This window comes from Nicotiana attenuata, unplaced genomic scaffold, assembly GCF_001879085.1.
Source record: "Nicotiana attenuata strain UT unplaced genomic scaffold, NIATTr2, whole genome shotgun sequence".
NCBI lineage: Eukaryota > Viridiplantae > Streptophyta > Magnoliopsida > Solanales > Solanaceae > Nicotiana > Nicotiana attenuata.
Genome location: NW_017671315.1, coordinates 158,139 through 178,758, shown reverse-complemented (window position 1 = coordinate 178,758; position 20,620 = coordinate 158,139). Strand labels below are relative to the sequence as shown.

At 38.0% G+C, this 20,620-nt stretch overlaps 1 protein-coding gene across 1 annotated transcript; it reads left to right on the top strand.

Moving 5' to 3' along the window:
- Window positions 1–8,815: 8,815 nt before the first annotated feature.
- LOC109207509 (glutamate--tRNA ligase, cytoplasmic) lies at window positions 8,816–18,310 on the top strand. Its single transcript, XM_019370448.1, has 6 exons — window positions 8,816–9,162; window positions 10,268–10,364; window positions 10,536–10,689; window positions 14,592–15,715; window positions 16,133–16,600; window positions 17,790–18,310. Exons 1-6 carry the CDS (start codon window positions 9,026–9,028, stop codon window positions 18,033–18,035), a joined length of 2,226 nt encoding a protein of 741 aa, XP_019225993.1. The 5' UTR covers window positions 8,816–9,025; the 3' UTR covers window positions 18,036–18,310.
- The last annotated feature ends 2,310 nt before the right edge of the window (window positions 18,311–20,620 follow it).

Below are 20,620 nucleotides of genomic sequence, written 5' to 3'. Positions count from 1 at the left end.
GACAAATGCCTCAGCAGCTTTTATGGATTTGATGAACCGAGTGTTCAGGCCCTATTTGGATTCGTTCGTGATAGTCTTCATTGATGATATATTGATATATTCCCGCAGCCAGGAGGAGCACGAGCAGCACCTTAGAGTGGTTCTTCAAACTCTGAGGGATAGTCAGTTATATGCAAAGTTCTCGAAGTGTGAGTTCTGGTTGAGTTCAGTTACATTTCTGGGTCATGTTGTGTCAGCAGAGGGTATTTAGGTTGACCCGAAGAAGATCAAGGCAGTCAAGAACTGGCCTAGACTAGCATCAGCTATAGAGATTCGGAGTTTCTTGGGATTGGCAGGCTACTATCGTCGGTTCGTGGAGGGGTTTTCATCTATTGCAGCCCCGATGACCAGGTTGACCTAGAAGGGTGCCCAGTTCAGGTGGTCGGATGAGTGTGAGGCGAGCTTTTAGAAGCTCAAGACAGCTCTGACTACGGCACCAATGTTGGTTTTGCCCACGGTTCAGGGCCTTATACGGTTTATTGTGATGCTTCTCGTATTGGGCTTGGTGCAGTGTTGATGCAGGATGGCAAGGTCATTGCCTATGCTTCGCGGCAGTTGAAGATTCATGAGAAGAACTATCCGGTTCATGATTTGGAGTTGGCAGCCATAGTTCACGCATTGAAGATTTGGAGGCATTATCTGTATGGCATGGCATGCGAGGTGTTCACGGATCACAAGAGTCTTCAGTATTTGTTCAAGCAAAAGGAGTTGAATTTGAGGCAGAGGAGGTGGTTGGAGTTGTTGAAAGATTATGATATCACCATTTTATATCATTCGGGAAAGGCCAATGTGGTGGCCGATGCTTTGAGTAGGAAGTCAGCCAGTATGGGCAGTCTTGCTTATATTCCGGTCGGTGAGAGCCGCTTGCTTTGTATGTTCAGGCTTTAGCCAATCAGTTCGTGAGACTGGATGTTTCTGAGCCCAGTCGTGTGTTAGCTTGCACGGTCGCTCGTTCTTCATTATTGGGGCGTATCCGTGATCGGCAGTATGATGATCCCCATTTGTGTTTCCTTAGGACACGGTGCAGCGCGGAGGTGCCAAGCAGGTTACCTTAGATGATGATGGAGTTTTGAGATTGCAGGGTCGAGTTTGTGTGCCAAATGTGGATGGGCTTTGGGAGTTGATTTTAGAGGAGGCCCATAGCTCCCGGTACTCTATTCATCCGGGCGCCGCAAAGATGTATCAGGATTTGCGGCAGCATTATTGGTGGCGTAGGATGAAGAAGGATATTGTTGCATATGTAGCTCGGTGTTTGAATTGTCAGCAGGTTAAGTACGAGCATTAGAGGCCTGGTGGTTTATTTCAGAGGGTTGAGCATCCCGAGTGGAAGTGGGAGCGTATCACTATCGACTTCGTTACTGGACTCCCGCAGACTCGGAAGAAGTTCGACGCGGTATGGGTCATTGTTGATAGGCTGACCAAGTCAGCGCATTTCGTTCCTGTGGCAGTCTCTTATTCTTTTGAGAGGTTAGCCGAGATCTATATCCGGGAGATTGTTCGCCTTCATGGTGTGCCCATGTCTATCATTTCGGACCGAGGTACGCAGTTTGCCTCGCACTTCTGGAGAGCAGTTCAGCGAGAGTTGGGCACGCGGGTTGAGTTGAGCACAACATTTCGTCCCCAGACGGACGAACAGTCTGAGCGGACTATTCAGATATTGGAGGATATGCTCCGAGCTTGTGTCATTGACTTTGGAGGCTCGTGGGATCAGTTTTTGCCTTTAGCAGAGTTCGCCTACAACAACAGCTACTAGTCGAGTATCCAGATGGCTCCTTATGAGGCTTTATATGGTAGGCGGTGTCGGTCTCCGGTTGGATGGTTTGAGCCGGGAGAAGCTCGGTTGTTGGGTATGGATCTGGTTTAGGAGGCCTTGGACAAGGTCAGGATTATTCAGGATACGCTTCGTACAGCTCAGTCCAGGCAAAAGATTTATGCAGACCGCAAGGTTCGAGATGTGGCTTTTATGGTCGGTGAGCGGTTATTACTCCGAGTGTCGCCTATGAAGGGCGTGATGAGATTCGGGAAGAAGGGCAAGCTTAGCCCTAGGTTCATTGGTCCATTTGAGATTCTTGATCGAGTGGGAGAGGTGGCTTATAGACTTGCATTGCCGTCGAGCTTATCAGCCGTGCACCCAGTGTTTCATGTGTCCATGCTTCGGAAATATCACGGCGATCCATCCCACATGTTAGATTTCAGCACTGTCCAGTTGGACAAGGACTTGTCTTACGAGGAGGAGCCGGTGGCTATTCTAGACCGGCAGGTTCGTCAGTTGAGGTCGAAGAGTTTTCCTTTTGTTCGTGTTCGGTGGAGAGGTCACCCTGTTGAGGCATCGACCTGGGAGTCCGAGTCCGATATGCGGAGCCGTTATCCCCATCTTTTCCCGACTCAGGTACTTCCTCCTTATGTCCGTTCAAGGACGAACGGTTGTTTTAGGGATGGAGAATGTGATGACCCAAAAGGTCATCACTTGTTTTTAAACTACATTCTGTGTTTCCGAGGCCCTGAAAACCTCATTTAGCGTCACCTCGATTTGTATGCACAGTCCGGGCGCGTAGCCGGAAAGCCTAAAGGTGGAAATCTGTGAAAAATAATAAGTTTTGACTATAAAATGAATAAATTTGACTTCGGTCAATGTTTTGGATAAACGGACCCGGACCCGTGATTTGACGGTCCCGGAGGGTCCGTAGGAAAATATGGGACCTGGGCGTATGTCCGGAATCGAATTCCGAGGTCCCAAGCCCGATAAATGAATTTTTGAAGGAAATTATTTTCTGAAATGGTTTAAGGAAATTTGAAATAAAATTTGATTAGAACATGTTAGTATCAGGCCCGTATTTTGGTTTCGGCGCCCGGTACAGATCTTATATATTGTTTAAGATGTTTCTGTGAAATTTGGTGAAAAACGAACGTCGTTTGACGTGATTCGGACCTAAATTGCTAAAGTTGATGTTTTATGAAGTTTGAGAAAAATCCTTTGATTTTGAGGTTTAATTCGTTGTTATTGAGGTTATTTTGGCGATTTGATCGCACGGATAAGTTCGTATGATGTTGTTGAGTTAGTACGTATGTTTGGTTAGGAGCCCCGAGGGCTCGGATGTGTTTCGGGAAGTTTTGGACTTAAGAAATGTTGCAGATTTTGCTGTTCAGTGCACAGGGAAATTATTCTTCGCGTTCGCGTGGTCCCACTCGCGAACGCGTAAGGCAAAATTCCCAAGTGCCAGTTTTCTTCTTCGCAAACGTGAAGGTTGAGACGCGAACGCGAAGTTGAGGGGGGAGACCCTTCGCGAACACGTCCCTCCACTCGCGAACGCGTAGGGTTCTGGGGAGGGGACACCAAATTTGTTCATCGCGAACGCGATCCTTGGCACGCGAACGCGAGGGCTTGAGGAGATTCTTCTCCGCGAATGCGAGCCCGCTTCCGCGAATGCGAAGGTCTGTGGACCTGACTCATCGTGAACGCGATGTGACTGTCGCGAATGCGAAGAAGGTTTTTGCCCATTTATTTTAAAAGACCCAAAACAGTAGCATTTCCGGATTCATTCAAAATTTCATAACTTCTTCATCTTAACTCCAAATTGGGCGATTTTTGAAAGAGGATTTCACCACAAATTCATAGGTATGTAATCTTAGACTCATTTTCTTCAATTTTCATTAACACCCGTTAGATTTATAGGCCTAAAACATGAGATTAAGGGTAGAAGATTAGGGATTTGGGTAGAGTTAGGGCTTTTTGATTAATTGTGATTTAGACCTCGTTTTGGGGTCGAATTCTGTAAATAATTATATATTTGGGCTCGTGGGTGAATGGGTGATTTGATTTTGTTCCGAACCTCGTGTTTTGACCAAGCGGGCCCGGGGTCAATTTTTGGTTTTTTGGGAAGAATGATTAGAAAGCTATAATTAAGCATTGGAATTGGATTGTTTAGCATTTATTGATGTTATTGAATCGATTATGCATAGATACGATTGTGTTGGAGCCAAATTCGAAAGGAAATGCGGTATTTGAGGCTTGAGTTGGCCGTGGAAGTTTGAGGTAAGTGTTCGGTCTAACCTTAGCTTGAGGGATTAGGAGTTGAGTCCTATTTGCTATTTGTTTCTTGTTGAGTATGACGTATAGGCATGGTGATGAGTATCTATACGTTGGCGTTGAGCATGACCGTGAGTCCTAAGTTGATACTTGTTGTATTCTTAAATGATCCTACGAATGCTTTAGTGGGTGAATTCTTGATAATTAGTAAGACTTAGTTTATTTTCGTGGAAGTTACTTATGATTGAGAAATGGTGATAACTGAGATGAGTATGAGTTGAGTTAAGATTAGTTATAGCTGATTCTCCCTTGCCGGGACGTATATACTTGTATTGTTGATCCCTTGCTGGGACTGTTATTATGATCACTGTCGATATTATATATGGATCGGGTTGCGCGCCGCAACATTTTTATATATATGTGGATCGGGTTGCACGCCGCAACAGATATTATATTGGATCGGGTTGCACGCCGCAACAGATATTATATTGGATCGGGTTGCACGCCGCAACAGATATTATATTGGATCGAGTTGCACGCCGCAACAGATATTATATTGGATCGGGTTGCACGCCGCAACAATGTTAAATGATAAGGGATCGGGTTGCGCGCCGCATCAGTAGTATTATTGTTTTGTTATAGATATTGAACTGTCCTTCCATATTTTATTAAATTACTGTTGGATTTGATATGTTTCCCCGAAGCATGTACCCCCTCACATTTAAACTGTTTATTTCTGTTTATTTTCCGCCATATATTATATAATTGTACAGGTTTATCTGGAGTCTGGTCCTAGACTCGTCACTACCTCGCCGGGGTTAGGCCAGACACTTACCAGCACATGGGGTCGGTTGTGCTGATACTACACTCTGCACTCTGTGCAGATACCGAGGCTGCACGGGGACATCAGCAGTAGTTCGGGAGCCAGCCTTTAGTCCACCGAGACACCGAGGTAGCCCTGCAGGCGTCCGCAGGCCCGGCGTCTCCTTTATCTTTTATTATGTTCTGTTATCTCTTGTATTCGAGACAGACAGTGTTACTTCTTTCAAACAGTTGTATGTAGTAATCTTAATAGTCCGTGGATGGTGTGACACCAGTTTCTGGGTAGAGGCATATGTGGATTTCCTTATCATTTTGGTTCATTTTGTCTAAGTCTTCCGCTTAAATCTCATATTCCGTTGTTATTTAAATGTTTATCGCTTGCTAATATGTGTTGTAAAAAGGATTAAAACAAAGGAGTTAAGAATTCATAATTTCGTGGCTTGCCTAGCTTCTACGAGTAGGCGCCATCACGACTCCCGATGGTGGGAAATCCGGGTCGTGACAAATATGTTGAATGCATAAAAATTGTAAAATATCAAAACTGTCCTATGCTAGGCAGACATGTTGATCCTGAGCTGCCTGGTTATTCTCACTTATAGTATAGGAATAGGAATAGAAATAGAAATAGACCTGTCCTACTAAGGAAATATTATTTCTCAAAATTCAAAAAGAAAATTGCTCTAAAAAAGAAATATTAGAGCGTAATTGCGTAAACCTATCAAAAGAGAAAATTAAGAAGGGAAAGGAAAAATTATCATTCTATCCGTAAAAGTAAAAACCTTGGGTCGGAGCGTCGATACAGAAAACCTCCTTCCTGTCTCCATTGTTTTTTATATGCTCCTCTTTTCCAGTGGCGGTCGCTGGTAGGGATGTCAAATAGGGCGGGTAGGGCAGGGCGGGGCAGGGCAGGGCAAGCCTTGACCCGCTAAAATTTTAACCTGCTTTGCCCGGCCCCGTTTAGCAATTTTTCAAACTTTGTCCTGTCCTGCCCCGCCCTATCATGCCCTGCCCCGTCCCGCGCCCGGTTATATATTTTTTTTAATTTTTTATTTTGTTATTCATCTTGTAATATGCTACTCCCTCTGTTCCACTTTATGTGAATCTATTTCCTTTTTGGTCCGTTCCAAAAAGAATGAACCTTTCTAATTTTGGTAACAATTTTGCTTAAACTTACAATTCTACCCTTAATAAGAAGCTTTTATAACCACACAAATACTCTGGACCACCTTTTGACTTGTTTAGGACCACATATCCCCCAAAAGTCTTCATTTTTTCTTAAACTCTATGCCAGCCAAACATGTTCACATAAATTGAAACGGAGGGAGTATCTTTTTTGTTAAAAAAAACTACTATTTCGACTCTATTGAGACACTAGTAAAATTTTCCGCGCGTCGCGCAGTTATAAGAAATAGCACTAAATTAAAAAAAATAACAACATATAACGGATGAGAGAGAGATCATTTTTTAAATTAATATGGATATAAAAAATAATTGTACATATTAATAAATCATATACTTAGCACTTTAATTAGAATTAGATTTTAGGTTACTGCATTTTTTCCTGATTTTCTTTTTAAAAGAAAATAAAAGAGAAAGAATTTTTAAGAAAAAAATTCACTTACATATATTATAATAAATGAGGAGAAAGTGAGAGGTTGATACATGACTTTTTAAGTACAATTATATGTTAGAGGCATGTAAATAGATTATTTTTTCATTAGATAGTAAAACATCGGCTTTGCTAAAATTTCTCATATTCAAATAACAGAAATATGAAATAAAAGTAAAGAAACTAATAACGAAAAGAAAATAAAACAAACGAAATATGTAGAAATTGCAGCGTATTTATTTTTTCTATTCCTTCTTGTTATCCCATTTATAGCCTTCGTGTTTGTCTTTTCTTTTGTATTCATTAGTTTCCTTCTCATATTCTCCATTCCAAGGAGAACAAAGTACTTCACTTCAGAATACTTGCTCAATTATTTGTATCCTCTCACCAAAATATTTTTTTTTTTTTTTTTACAAATAATAGGCAATTCAAAGAAGAAATCAAAACATAACTTCCAAAGAGAAAGATAATTATCACAATACTTCAAAATTATAAAGTAAACCAAATAATTTAAATTTTGTCGTATATAAAATACATGTTTCAATCATATGAATAAAATAATTACTTACTTTATAAAAATCACAAATAGAAATGAAGTAGAAAATAATTTCTATTTTACAAGAAACAACACATGCCGATGGCTCAGCAAAGAAGAACCTGTGCCTGCTTTGTGACTTTTAGCTCTAACACTTTTTACTCGCTAAAAGAAATAAGAAGTGTTGTCAAAATATCCAATGAAGAGCGTATTTGAACGTTTAAAATTTATCCCTTTTACACAATGAGCTGTTATTATTTAGTAGTTGGCAGACTTCAACCAAAGTTTAACTCATAAGTAATTAATTTGAGTCTAAACGAAAATACAAACTTGCGACAAACAAAAGTTCATAAAAATAAAGCGAAAGAGAACACATGAGAAAGTAAATAGAGAAGAAAAAGATACAACTTGAGATCTTAATCTTAAGAAAATAGAAGCAAATAGAAATGCAAAATCAGCGTATAATTTTTCGTGTTCTTGTCGACACCCCCTCCCGCAATATCGATCATTATTCAAGAGCCTTCTTCCTCAAGTCAAACTAAAACATGAATCGAATGTTACAGTAAATATGACAACATTACTATTTCAGGTAAATAATAGAAAAGGGTAGTTTTGTGTAGGGGTCTCGTGAAACAAAGTAATGAATTTATATAGGAAAAAATAGATGAATACCATAAGGTATTTTATTTTTTAAATTAAATATTTGGCGGTTATGAATATGAAAAGTATGGGAGTTATGGATATTATTAAAAATAGAACTTAAGGTAGTATGAGTTATGAAAATGAGAGAAATGAAGGGGAAGATTAAAAAAATGAGATAAATTATCATAAAGTTACACATTAAATTTTTGGAGGTTATGAATATGAAAGGGATTGGAGTTACTGAGACTATTAAAAGTATAGGTTATGAAGATAAAGAGTTGTGAGTTATGAAAATAATTTTTTTAATTTTATTATAAAATAAATTGAAAGAATGATAAAAAATCCCAAAAAAAGGAGAAAAGAGAAAAATATGTTTTTTGGCATAAGAGAGGTGCCACCTAACTTTCTTATTGCCCACTTTTATATAGATATATAGATTGCAGTTGATACGTCAATGAAAGTTGTTTATGTATATCAATTGAATAAAATGTGATTTTTATCAATGTTATATAGTAGTATATTAAAGAGTAAATTCCCTTATATTAATGCTTCAACTCAAGTAAATGGGTAAACTACTTAAAGACATTTTTGAAACAGTTTCGTTTCTTCAGAATCAAAAAAATTAATTTTCATGGTACCATTACATTTCTAGCACAGTATTGCAATTTTCAATTCAGATAACAGTAGCATAATGAGAAATTAACCATATCCATTCGCATGACATTTGATAATTACTGCAACAAGTCAATAAACTACACAAATTGAGAAGAAAAATTAAGATTGTCCTTTCAGCTTTTGTAATAGCCATCTAATATTTTTCTAACAAAAAATAAAGCTTTTACCTAAAATTAACTATTAGGCTTAAAAGAAAATTATAGAAATTGAAATAAAACAAAGTACCTTCAACCTCAATTATCGTGTAGGCTTGTAACATTATATTTTCTCAATCATTGATCTTTAGAGTACTTAATCGATAAAATAAAATCTATCATGAGTTCATGACCAAGTTAACCCAATAAGAATAAGATGTACGCATGGGTTTTGCGACAAAAAAGACGCAAATTTTCCATTAGGGTTACTCGTCAAGCATTAAACCAGATTATACGGAAAGCTTGCCCTACTACCTGCCCTGCCCTCTTTAAATTTTCAAAGATTTCAGTTTTGACCCGCCCTGCCCCGTTTAAACATTACCCTGACCCGCCCCGTTTAACCATTACCCTGCCCCGCCCTACTTTTGCCCTGCCCCTCTATCCGCTGGCTTCAGTCATTAAACCATTGCCGTCACTAGCCGCTGGTTTCATTTGCTAATCTTTCAGCTGTGGGGAGAATTGTAGCGTGGCGTCGGCGAGCAATGGAGCTGAAGCTAGCATTCCCCGCGGATACTCCGCCTTTGGCTGTTATTGCGGCGGCGAAGATTGCCGGAGTTCCACTCTCTACTGATCCAACTCTTTCTCCTGGTTCTCCTCCTGTTATCCTTCTCCCTAGTGGGTAATTTCTCAATTTCTCCGATATTTAGCCTTACTTTTCGCAATAATTGACTTGCAAACCTATAAATGTTTGTTTTCTTTTTCATGCACATTTTTTGATTGCCATTATTTTGTAAATCTTTTTTATGAGTCATGGACTAGGCAAGAATTAGATCATAAAATAATAAAAATGACGCATCTTTTTTGATCCAGATAGGGTAAGTTAACCTTGGTTGTAGGTTTCAATGGTATTGTCGGAACGTAATTATGCATATAGCAGCAGCTTTGTAGATCAGTTAGTTGTCTGTACAGAGAATTGTTTTCTTCCTTTTTGATAATGGTGATACATAAACTTCAGCTGAAGTGAAATATTAGAACATTGTTATGGTTGGGTCGTTGTTTTAGACTGTCTTTTGGGTCAGACAAATGGTCAAAAACGGTAATGGTGCCAATTAATTGATGTGACGAAGGTCTCTTGGTGGCTTGCGTTATTTGAACCTATCGTCCAGAGCCAAATAATCCATTGTACACTTTCTTAGAATGAAATTGTATTGGATGGTTCAGTTATTTCTATGTATCTTCTGGTGTTCCACTGTGGTTTTACATGCAATATCCAAGACCCTCAAGTTCAATTATTCACGTGCTACCATTTACTTACATTATGCAAAAAGTAGTATCAGGTTCGACCACCAGGCTTCTATTTCTTTGTTGGTGCATGTGACATCCTCCATTAATACGTATTGGGTTGACAAACATTAAAGAAATGCATTTCTGTAAATTGATGTGTCAATCATGTTATTAGATGAATCTCAATAGTCAATAGTGATATAGCCCTTGATGTAATTTACATATTGATTCCATGGTGTTTAGAATAATCAATTGACCATCTTAAAAAATTGAATTTATGTATCTATTTCCCGTTGCTCTTGGGTGTGTCGTTCTGTGTTTTTTGTAATGTGCTCTTTACTCTTTTTCTCTTCCAAAAAAGGCATGTCATTTTTTAGCTATGCTAGAGATTTTTGTTGTAATACCAAATGCAAGAAAATGATCTTAAGCTAATTTTTTAAATGATCGAGCTTTCCGTCATCCAACTTTCCTATAGTATCTTAACTCAACCTATTTTGCAGATTGAAGCTGCAGGGAACTTCTGTGCTTCTAAGGTACATTAGTCGGGTTGCAAACATTCCTGATTTGTACCAGCGAGACGCCTTTGAGTCTTGTCAGGTGGCCTTTTAAACTCTGCCGTCCAAAGCATTGACTTAGAGCTATTTGCTGTTCTCCGAAAGTTCAAATGAGAACTTTGGAACACAATCAAAAGAGCTTTTTGCCATTTTCAGATTTATACGTGATTTTTATGCTTCTCTGTGTTCTGATTTTTCTCTATCATTATTGCAGATAGATGAATGGCTAGAGTATGCTCCTATTTTTGCTTCTGGCTCTCAATTTGAGGAAGCATGTGGCTATGTTGATGGATATCTTCTGCAGTCCACATTTCTTGTTGGACATAGCCTCTCAATTGCGGATATTGCAGTTTGGTCTGGCCTTGCAGGTAATTGATTTGGACATAAAAAAAGTCAGTGCCTTTATGTTAAACTTGGTTAGTGTTTTTGAAGAAGTATTGGTGTTTTAATTGTGATGCTGCTGTTAGGCATTGTAACTAGATTCTTGTGTTAGACTAGATTTTACTTGGATGGCAGAAAACTGCAATTTGAAATTGAAATGTAGGAACTCATCACATAAGTGAGAACTAATGACCATACAGTCTGGAATATTGGCAGCTAAATTTCCATGTTCATTGAATGTCAACCATGAAATTAAATGTCAAAGATTCTTATTCTAAGATTGCCTTCACATGCACTCTCTCAATGCCTCAAGTGAAAATTTAGGCAAGTTGATGTCCAGTTAACTTGGTTAATTAGAGATACTTTTTGATAAGGAAGCAAAGTACAATCCCACACGCCCGGTAACTAGAGATACCATTTTAGAGTGTAGACCATAGCTACCATCCTCTATCCTTTTTTGATCAGACTCGCAATTACCATCCTCCATCCTGTGATCCTACAATGATGCAACATGATTGTCGTGGAAAAGCTGGTCTGTGAACACATTCTTACACTCTCTTGCACTTGCAGTAAACATTTTTTCAAGAAAATACAATTTCGCGAGAGCAGAATCAAATAGGCTTGAGAGGAAACATATAAAACACAAGAGCTAGCGTAAAGACAAATGTGTTTATTTCTCACATCTTGTCCCTAAGAAGAATGAGCTTACAATAGTAAACAAAAGAGTTAAAAGAGTTTGCTTTTATCAAGTCCTCTCTGTAACAAAGAATGAGCTTACACTAGCAAACAAAAGGAGTTCGAAATATTGTCAGTCTTAATCAACTAGAGGAGAGCCAAGGATTTGGTGCTACATAAGTGTAACCTTGAAAGTGTTCGTCTGTTGTCGGAGTATTTGCTGGTGAGTCATCTGGTGGCATCGTAGTCCAACATTTGTCAAAATTGGCAGTGCAAGCTCTGCCAATTACATCTGGTTTGAACTTAGGCTGTAGTTCTCTGGCATCTAATTTCTTCCAATTGATTGACCGGAACCACTTGTGACTTTTGATCTCATCCCCTCCTCTTGGTCCACTGCCTAATTTTTTTGATGCGTCCTTTTGCAGCAACTAAAGGAAAAAAGTGGAAGTTGTCATTCAGTTGAATTACAAGCATTTTTCTAAGAAAGTCTGGGCAAGCAGTCAATTGATAGTTTGTACATACTTCTTTGAGCAGAGAGTGAGCTTCACCGGTCAGACGTGGTAGAAGTTTCACTTTCTCGTTGATGATCTTTTCCTGAAGCTTCTTTTTATTTGAATGTGTGAATGGTGGCTGAAAGAAATGAGAGTCAAAAAGTGTTCCAAAGACCCCACAAAAATCTTTCTAAAAAATAATGCAATTAATAGTACATTTCACAACAAATAAGATCCATAGAATGTCCAATGGTTTACGCTTTTTGCATTATTACAGAAATGAATGATTCTAGTGTTCTAATGCAAACACTTAGATTACCTGACCAGTCAGCATCTCATACAGAAGTATCCCAACGCTCCACCAGTCAGCTTCTTTATTGTGGTCCTTTGACTGTAATTGACTATCCTCTGCTGTGTGTTAGAAATGAGCACTGTGGTCTGTTTTGATTCCTTAAAAGTACAAAAAACTGTGTCGATCTTAATTTGAGGAATTTACATGGTTTGATGTTGCATTTTAAGCTTTTCTAGCCAAATAAGATCTATGTATGACGAGTTTGTGGATGAGTATCATTACTGGTTTACTGATATTTCTGGTTGCTTACCGAAAGGAGAATGTGCAATGGTTTGAGCAGAAATCTTTCATTTTCTCCTAAGCTAAGGGAACTAAATTTAGATAGTTAACTTATTAATTGTTCGAGTGTAATTGAATTCCTTCTGAACTAAACTAGAATTGCCGAGCACCATTGTCAAAACTGTTGTTTCAATATTCCCTTCATTTTGGATGTAGTCATATCTACCTTTTCATCCTCATCCAATTCCAGGGGTGGATCTAGGGGGGCAGAAGGGGGTTTCGCCGGAAAATTACACTGTGTATAGGGTTGGATTTAGTTTTTAATGGATATATATATTAAATGTTGCATCCCCTTGACACAAGCCTAAAGCTTAGTTTTGTGGTCAAGGGGGTTCAAACTTTCCTTAGGGTTGCAAGTTCGATTCCCAGTTCCCAGTTGACGCAAATATATTTTTTTCATTCTGTTTCGAACGGTACATCATGCAGAAAGTGAGTCAAATAAGACTCCTATTGTCTGCCTTCAAGTCTGAACTTCTTTTAAATTAATTGTAGTCTTACTTAATTATTAAATAATCATCTTTTCTGATGTAAATTCTCTACTTTTTGGTATACTTCTTGTATACGGGAGTTCTCTCCCTTTTGATTAATACAATTTACCTTATCAAAAAAGTTAAATAATCATCTTTTGTTCATTTTTTGTTTATTATCTATTATACATTATATTTTTGTGCCTTTTCTTCCTTAGAATGCCCTTTTTTACTAGCATATTACTTTTTTCTTTTGGAAAATAGATTACTTCAAAACAAATTAATCCAACATAATATTGTTAGCATGATTTTTGACAAATAGTTTAAGTTTCATCTAGATTCAAATTTTTTTGATGAACCCGTTTGACATTACATATAGATATAAAAAATTTCGATGAACCCGTTCGACAATTTTTTTTACTATTCACTTCTTTACAAATATTGAACCCCCTTGCTCATAATCGTGGATCCGCCACTGTCCAATTCATTTTCAAGATTCATGTGGGATGTATGTTTGATCTTCTGTTGATTTCTATTTGGAAGGACTGATTCCATAAATATTAAATATGGTGGCAAGTTCTGTTTTGAAAGGTTCACAAAATCGCTCAATGTAGCACTTTAGGAGACTGCAGTGACTTTGGCCTTTATATTTTTCACTAGTTCCTTTCCACAAGATATATTTCCGTCTCTTGTTTGTTGCACTAACCTATGGGGCAACGTATCCTTGTTCATAGCAATAGCCAATTTTTGATCAAATCCCTTTGTTATTTGTTAGGAAATAAAAGAGTGACTCTTGCATTTAAGCTAATTATTAAAGCACTTTTAAAGCAACTAATAGAAATTGAAATTGCAAACTAGTTTATCTTATTTGTTGACTAATTGAGAACGAAAAATCGATTTTGAGGTAAAAGATTTATTGACGTTATATTGGATATTGAAATTAATGATTTCAATTGTTAAACAGTGTTATAAGTGCTAAACTCCCATATGGTAGCTAATTCTTGTATTCTGGAAATTATGTGCTTCACTCTGTAAACAATGTTCCTTTTTTGCGCTTTCTGCTGTTAAAGCAGTGCTGGAGCTCTAATTCCAATTGAGCTGGAAATGTCAGTTAACGTTGGGAATTGGTTGTCCGTGCTTGGTGATATGTTAGTGCAGGTGGATCTATTTTCAATTGCATTAGGAGAAAATTCTAGGAGTGAAGTAGAGTGTAATATGCCTGAACTGCACCGATGGTAAGTTTTTAAAAAGGACGCAAAGCTGATAAACACTTGGGACTTTTAACCTCTATGCTTCCATTTTTTTTGGTTGAGAAAATTAGCATTATTGCTTCTCGAAGCACATTTTTGCTTTGTCTTTGGGAAAAAATATTTTGCGTTTTGTTCCATTTTTGGGGCATCACAAGAACTAGACCATAATTAAGGCCCTGTGAATACATCATGAATTTCTTACAAGTGGTCTCATCACTGAAAATCAATTGGGAAGGTTGCATTTTTGCCAAAATCTGTCTATCTTCCGGCTAGAAATCGACCCTTAGTTGGATTAATTGATATGAATTTGTGCTTGTTTTATAATTATTCAGTGCCATGCTCTATTTTGCTTATTGGTGCTTAACTTGTGCACAGGTACTGGAAAGAGATGGGAAAGCCTAAGATCTTCTAAGAAGTACCAAAATCTGGCAAGGTGGTTCAACTCAATATTAGCTGAATATGATGGTGTTCTAAATGAAGTCACAGCAACATATATGGGAAAGAAAGGCTCGGGAAAGCCAACTGTATCTAAAGTGAAAGAGCAAGATGGCTCAAATGCTAATTTGGCCAAAGTAAATGGTGATTCCACTGACAAGGAAAAATCAGGTAGCAGACCAACATTTGAGGTGGATCTTCCAGAGGCAGAGGCTGGAAAAGTGCGTTTGAGGTTTGCACCAGAACCTAGTGGTTATCTCCATATTGGTCACTCAAAAGCAGCATTACTGAACCAGTATTTTGCTGAAAGATATAAAGGGGAAGTTATTATTCGTTTCGATGACACGAATCCTGATAAGGAAAGCAATGAATTTGTGGATAATCTACTGAAAGATATTGAAACTCTAGGAATTAAGTATAGGACTGTGACATATACATCTGATTACTTTCCAAAATTGATGGAGATGGCTGAGAAATTGATTCGTGAGGGTAAAGCCTATGTGGATGATACACCAAGGGAGCAAATGCAAAAAGAAAGAATGGATGGAATTGAATCAAGGTGTAGGAACAACAGTGTGGAGGAGAATCTGAAATTATGGAAGGAGATGATTGCTGGCTCAGAGAGGGGAACAATGTGTTGTGTTAGAGGGAAATTGGATATGCAGGATCCTAACAAGTCAGTTAGGGACCCAGTATATTACCGCTGCAATCAGACTCCTCATCACAGGATTGGTGCTAAATATAAAGTATACCCTACTTATGATTTTGCATGCCCATTTGTAGATGCTATTGAAGGTATTACACATGCTCTTCGATCTAGTGAGTATCATGACAGGAATGACCAGTACTACAGGATTCAAACTGATATGGGTTTCAGAAAAGTTCATATTTATGAATTTAGTCGGTTGAATTTGGTCTATACACTTCTTAGTAAGCGTAAGCTGCTGTGGTTTGTGCAAAATGGACTGGTTGAAGGGTGGGATGATCCTCGATTTCCGACTGTACAAGGGATAGTGCGCAGAGGGCTGAAGATTGAGGCGCTGATACAGTTCATTCTTGAACAAGTAAGATAGCAACGGTGTTGCTTTATTGTTAACTTGAAGTACAATGAATATTGTCAACACAAATTCATGTTTTCTAAATCACTCAGAATATCAATGCGTACTTAGGAAGGCGTCCCTTTGGAATAACCGTTTATTTCATAATCTGACTAAGCAAAATCATCTCTGTATTTTCTGTCATAAGTCTGAAATAAGAGATGGTTCTTCGCTTCTTTGTTGTTTTTGTTTTTCATACCCCTCCCTCTTCTTTTGGGTGAAGGAGGGGGGCAAAAACTTATTTTCCTTTATTGCGTACAGGACTTGCATTTGTAGTCCAAAGCAAGTCCTTGACTAATCTGAGATTCTGAATTAGGAAGCATTCTTTTATATGTTTGATATTGTATCTTGAAGCCTAAAGAATGTTCTTCACGAAATCTTTAGGGAGCATCAAAGAATCTCAATCTAATGGAGTGGGACAAGCTGTGGGCCATTAACAAGAAGCTCATTGATCCTGTATGTCCTAGGCATACTGCAGTTATTGAAGAAAGACGAGTCCTATTGACTTTGAGTAACGGGCCAAATGATCCTTTTGTACGTATTGTACCCAAGCATAAAAAATATGCAGGTGCTGGGGAAAAGGCAACAACTTACTCCAAAAGAATCTGGATAGACTATGATGATGCTGTATCAATCTCTGTCAACGAGGAAGTAACATTGATGGATTGGGGTAACGCAATAGTGAAAGAGATACAGAAGGACCAAGAGGGTAATGTTACTCATCTGTCTGGGATTCTGCACCTTGAAGGGTCAGTTAAAACAACGAAGTTGAAGCTCACTTGGCTGCCAGATAGTGATGAGCTTGTTAAACTCTCTTTGGTCGATTTTGACTATTTAATTACAAAAAAGAAGGTATGACTTTTTTCACTTCAATTGGTTTTATATTCGGATGGGTTTTCAAAGTCCAGCCTATCCTTTTACTAAACTATCTATAGTCTTTTCCTCCACATTTCCAATTAAATTTGGAGTTTTAATGCAGTCAAATTGTTGGAACCTGTGAATGTTTTATGGTATACCATATTGTTGAATTATGTGAAGTAAAACTGAAAAATACTATTGTTCCCTGGTAACAGTGAGAAGGGGCTATTTACTTTTTATTTGATGGGTAAGAAGGGGCTAATTCATCTTGAATAATAAGATTGATACAAAGAAATTGAAGTGTGCCTTTTTCACTTTAGTTCTGGGGAAGTATTGGTAATAAGGATGATTGAGTTTTCTTTCACAATTGACTTCGAACTTGGGAATGATGAGTATCCGATTAGTGTAGAGATCTGTCATGTAAGATATCGTAAAGACTATTGTTCACATACTATTACTGCAAAGCATGAAATTCTAGCCTATCCTTCTAGTAAACGAACTGTAGTCTTTCTTTCCTCTACATGGTCGGATAAATTTGTTTTTTAATGTGGTAGTTGATTTCTTAGAACTTTTAAATGTTTTACGATATGCTATATTGGTCAACAATGTCAAGCATTTTAGGAGATTATAAAATGATACAATTTTCCATATAATGCTAAGAAAGAGCTATTGCTTTTGATTCAATAATCTCATTGATATGGTTTGGATGGAGCTTTAGGAAATATTGGTGATACGAATTCTTTGGGTTGTCTATATGAAAAATATTACTGTAGAACTTATGAACGATGAGTATATTGTTACTGTTGGTTTGTCAAGCATTTACACAATGGTAAAAACGATATTTTTGCATACATCGGTAAAGAGAGCCCTCCTCATTTATAATATTGATTTAGATATGAACTTTGTTATATGCTTCATACGAATTTTGGGGAAGTATTGATGATAGGGATGGTATGGAAAACAAAAAAGGTAATAAAAGCAGAGAGTACTATGGGCTCTCCCTCCTTGTTTATAATCCATTACAGTGTAATGGAACGAACCCTTTGGCCCATTAACAGTGTACAGTTAAAGTTATAGAATACCTTTCTTGATGTGCTGTTTTGGACTGTTTATTTGTTTTCCATCTGACTTGGAGAGGACTTGGTACCAATCATGTATTGAATTGTTAATTTTTGTCTTGCAGCTCGAGGAAGATGAGAATTTTGTTGATGTTGTTAATCCTTGCACAAGAAAGGAGACTCCGGCACTTGGTGATTCCAACATGAGAAACCTGAAGCGTGGAGACGTGTTGCAGCTGGAGAGGAAGGGCTACTTCAGATGTGATGTTCCTTTCTTAAGACCAACAAAATCCATTGTTCTTTTTGCCATCCCAGATGGTAGACAACAACCAGTGTTGCGGTTTGCAGGCTCAGATGGCAAAACAAAATGAAGACAGTTCAATACATTAGTGCTGGATTAATGAGAAGTGACTGAAATCCTTCTAATGCAAGTTGATTAGATTACCAATCCTTAATTGTCTTGTTTTAGAAGTCTTTACTAGCTATATTAGTTTTCTTTTTTGTGTCGCAGACATAGCCGTGGCATTATTTTGTCTGCAGAAGTGAAACATGTATGATATATACCTCTTTGGTCTAGTTTGTCATTTGATAAAACTAATGATTCTTGTTTTCAGTTTTACCTGATCGAGCTCTGCTCTCTTTAATATGCCGTGCCTTCGCTAAAACTATTAGCTGTTTTCATGCTTCTAGAGGAATCACATGGTTTTATATGATTGTCTCGTTATGAAACCAATTTGCATTGGAAGGACTACAGTTTCTGTATTATATCACAGGGGCATGAGGATAGCAGATTTTGGGAACTATGTTGTCCAATTCGTTCATCAAGTACATTTTCTATTCTCAAGATTTTGGTTTATTTAGTGAAGATTCTCGGTTATGCACCATTTTAGAACCTTGAAACTATTTAAATATATTGAAGACTGTAAATTACTCTGGAATACAGTATGAAATTAAAGCGCCAGGTTTATGTTCCCATAACTTTGGTTTACCCTTTGTTAAACATGGTGCTTTAATTTTGACTATTCAGAATAAGTTCACTGCAATACTGAGAATCACCTCACATTAGAACCTTAACCATCTTTTAACGTTTTCTTTCTTGTACGCTCGCAGTAATTTTCGCTATACAAAGGCCCAATACATTCCTTAAAACATCTTTTAAAATGATTTTGTCCAAATCTGAACCTTCCAGATCGGAGTTGTCCAGAAAATTACTCTAACCGAACAATGAGCTTTTGCGCAGAAAATCAAAGGCTTTTAATTTTACTAAAGAAAAGTAAGTTTAGACAACATTATTTGAGTCGTTAAGTAATTATTAAGCAAACCTTATTCGCTTGAAACACAGAGCCAAATGAGGTAGCTCGACTAAGAATTCTGAACAATATAATTCACCTAACCCTCCTTTTTATGTGGAAACTATACCGCTTTTTACACTGTCATCATCCATATCATAAAATACTTAAAAATCTGACTTGAAAAACCATAATTTGTACAGTCGTTCTTCAGCCCCATCTCATTATCCAATTTACGTCTAATGATAGAATCATTCCTTTTTGCCCTCCTTTTTTGAACATATTTGTCAAATGTAAATTGCTTTAGACAAAAGTGACTTCAGAATTAACAAGTTACTTAGTTACAGTTTAATGCACTAATTACTTGGTTGCGTAAAGAAATTAGACAGGTGTGCCATTTATTATTCTTTTCGAACCCCTTTTGTAGATACAAATTGCCTAATTTATCATTGAAAATCAATAAACTCCACGAGTTATTTTGACATCGTTTTCTCCAAATTTCTAAAAAGTACGCACTTTGTCGATACTCGACACATTTCTGAAAGGGCCAAGAAAAAAAAAATTCCTCTAAAGACAAATAAGAATTAAAGAGATGTGTAAATAATACGTAAATTACAATATTATTTTAGTTATATGATTCTTTTTACAGAAGATACGTAAAAAATAACAAAAGAAATGTGTAAAAAATACTGTATTGGGTGATACCCTTTTTTGCTTGAGCCCGACCGGGTTGGGTCCGGTCCGGGGCAAGTCGGGGCCATCAAACCCGACCTGGATGCAAGGTAGAACGACGGCCACGTCTACAACCGAGGTCGAGTCATTTCGAGACCGTTGCAGAGCTCGATATGAGTCACCACCGGATGGAGAAACACACAAGATCGGAAGCCGGACTCGTAACGGATAACCAAGCGTCGCCGGATATCTCGCCCAAACGTGATTTTCTCAACCACTTCAGGCCATTAAGGCGTAATTACAGGGATCCACGATGTAATTAATTTACCTACCTTATTTTTACCCTTAATCAGAATGTATAAAAGGGGAGAAGACCCCATAAAGAGGGGACCGGGAAAAAACCATTACACTACAGTACCATCTCTCTAAATTCTTGTACGCTATCAAGCACAATTGTTCTAAGCAATATTATATTCTGCGATTATTTACTTTAACAGCAATTGTTGAGTCTTTATCTTTATTTTCCTCAACCTAAACCTTTTGTATCTTTTAGTTCACGGATCCTTAAAACCCCATATAAATTCAATTGTTATCCGGATTCCAGGGTAAACAGTTTGGCGCCCACCGTGGGGCTAAGGATATTAGTGAGCTCTTTGATACTCTTTCTTGACACATCACAATACACTGGTTCTTTGCAAAAGAGTCCATCTTACATTCAAATTACCAACTCATAGAATGGCACAATCAATCAACAACGAACTTGAACAGCAGACAGGAAGCAATGGAATGCCCGGGCTCGAAAACCCGATAGATGCCGGTTCCCGGATGGCGCTCAATACTGATCAGGCCTCCGGATCATCGCATAGCGTCCGAGGAGAGGATGATTCGAGGGCCCAGGCAGTCGGCGAAGAGACTATCAACCTTAAAATGATTTTTGACATGCTGCAAGCCCAGCAATCGGCTATAGCTCAGCTCCAGAGCCGGGTCCAGGAGCC

Coding starts and splice junctions, on each gene's coding strand:
- LOC109207509 (XM_019370448.1), top strand. CDS start 9,026: ATGGAGCTGAAGCTAGCATTCCCCGCGGATACTCCGCCTTTGGCTGTT. Junction 15,716..16,132: donor TACAGTTCATTCTTGAACAA/GTAAGATAGCAA, acceptor CGAAATCTTTAG/GGAGCATCAAAGAATCTCAA. Junction 16,601..17,789: donor ATTTAATTACAAAAAAGAAG/GTATGACTTTTT, acceptor TTTGTCTTGCAG/CTCGAGGAAGATGAGAATTT.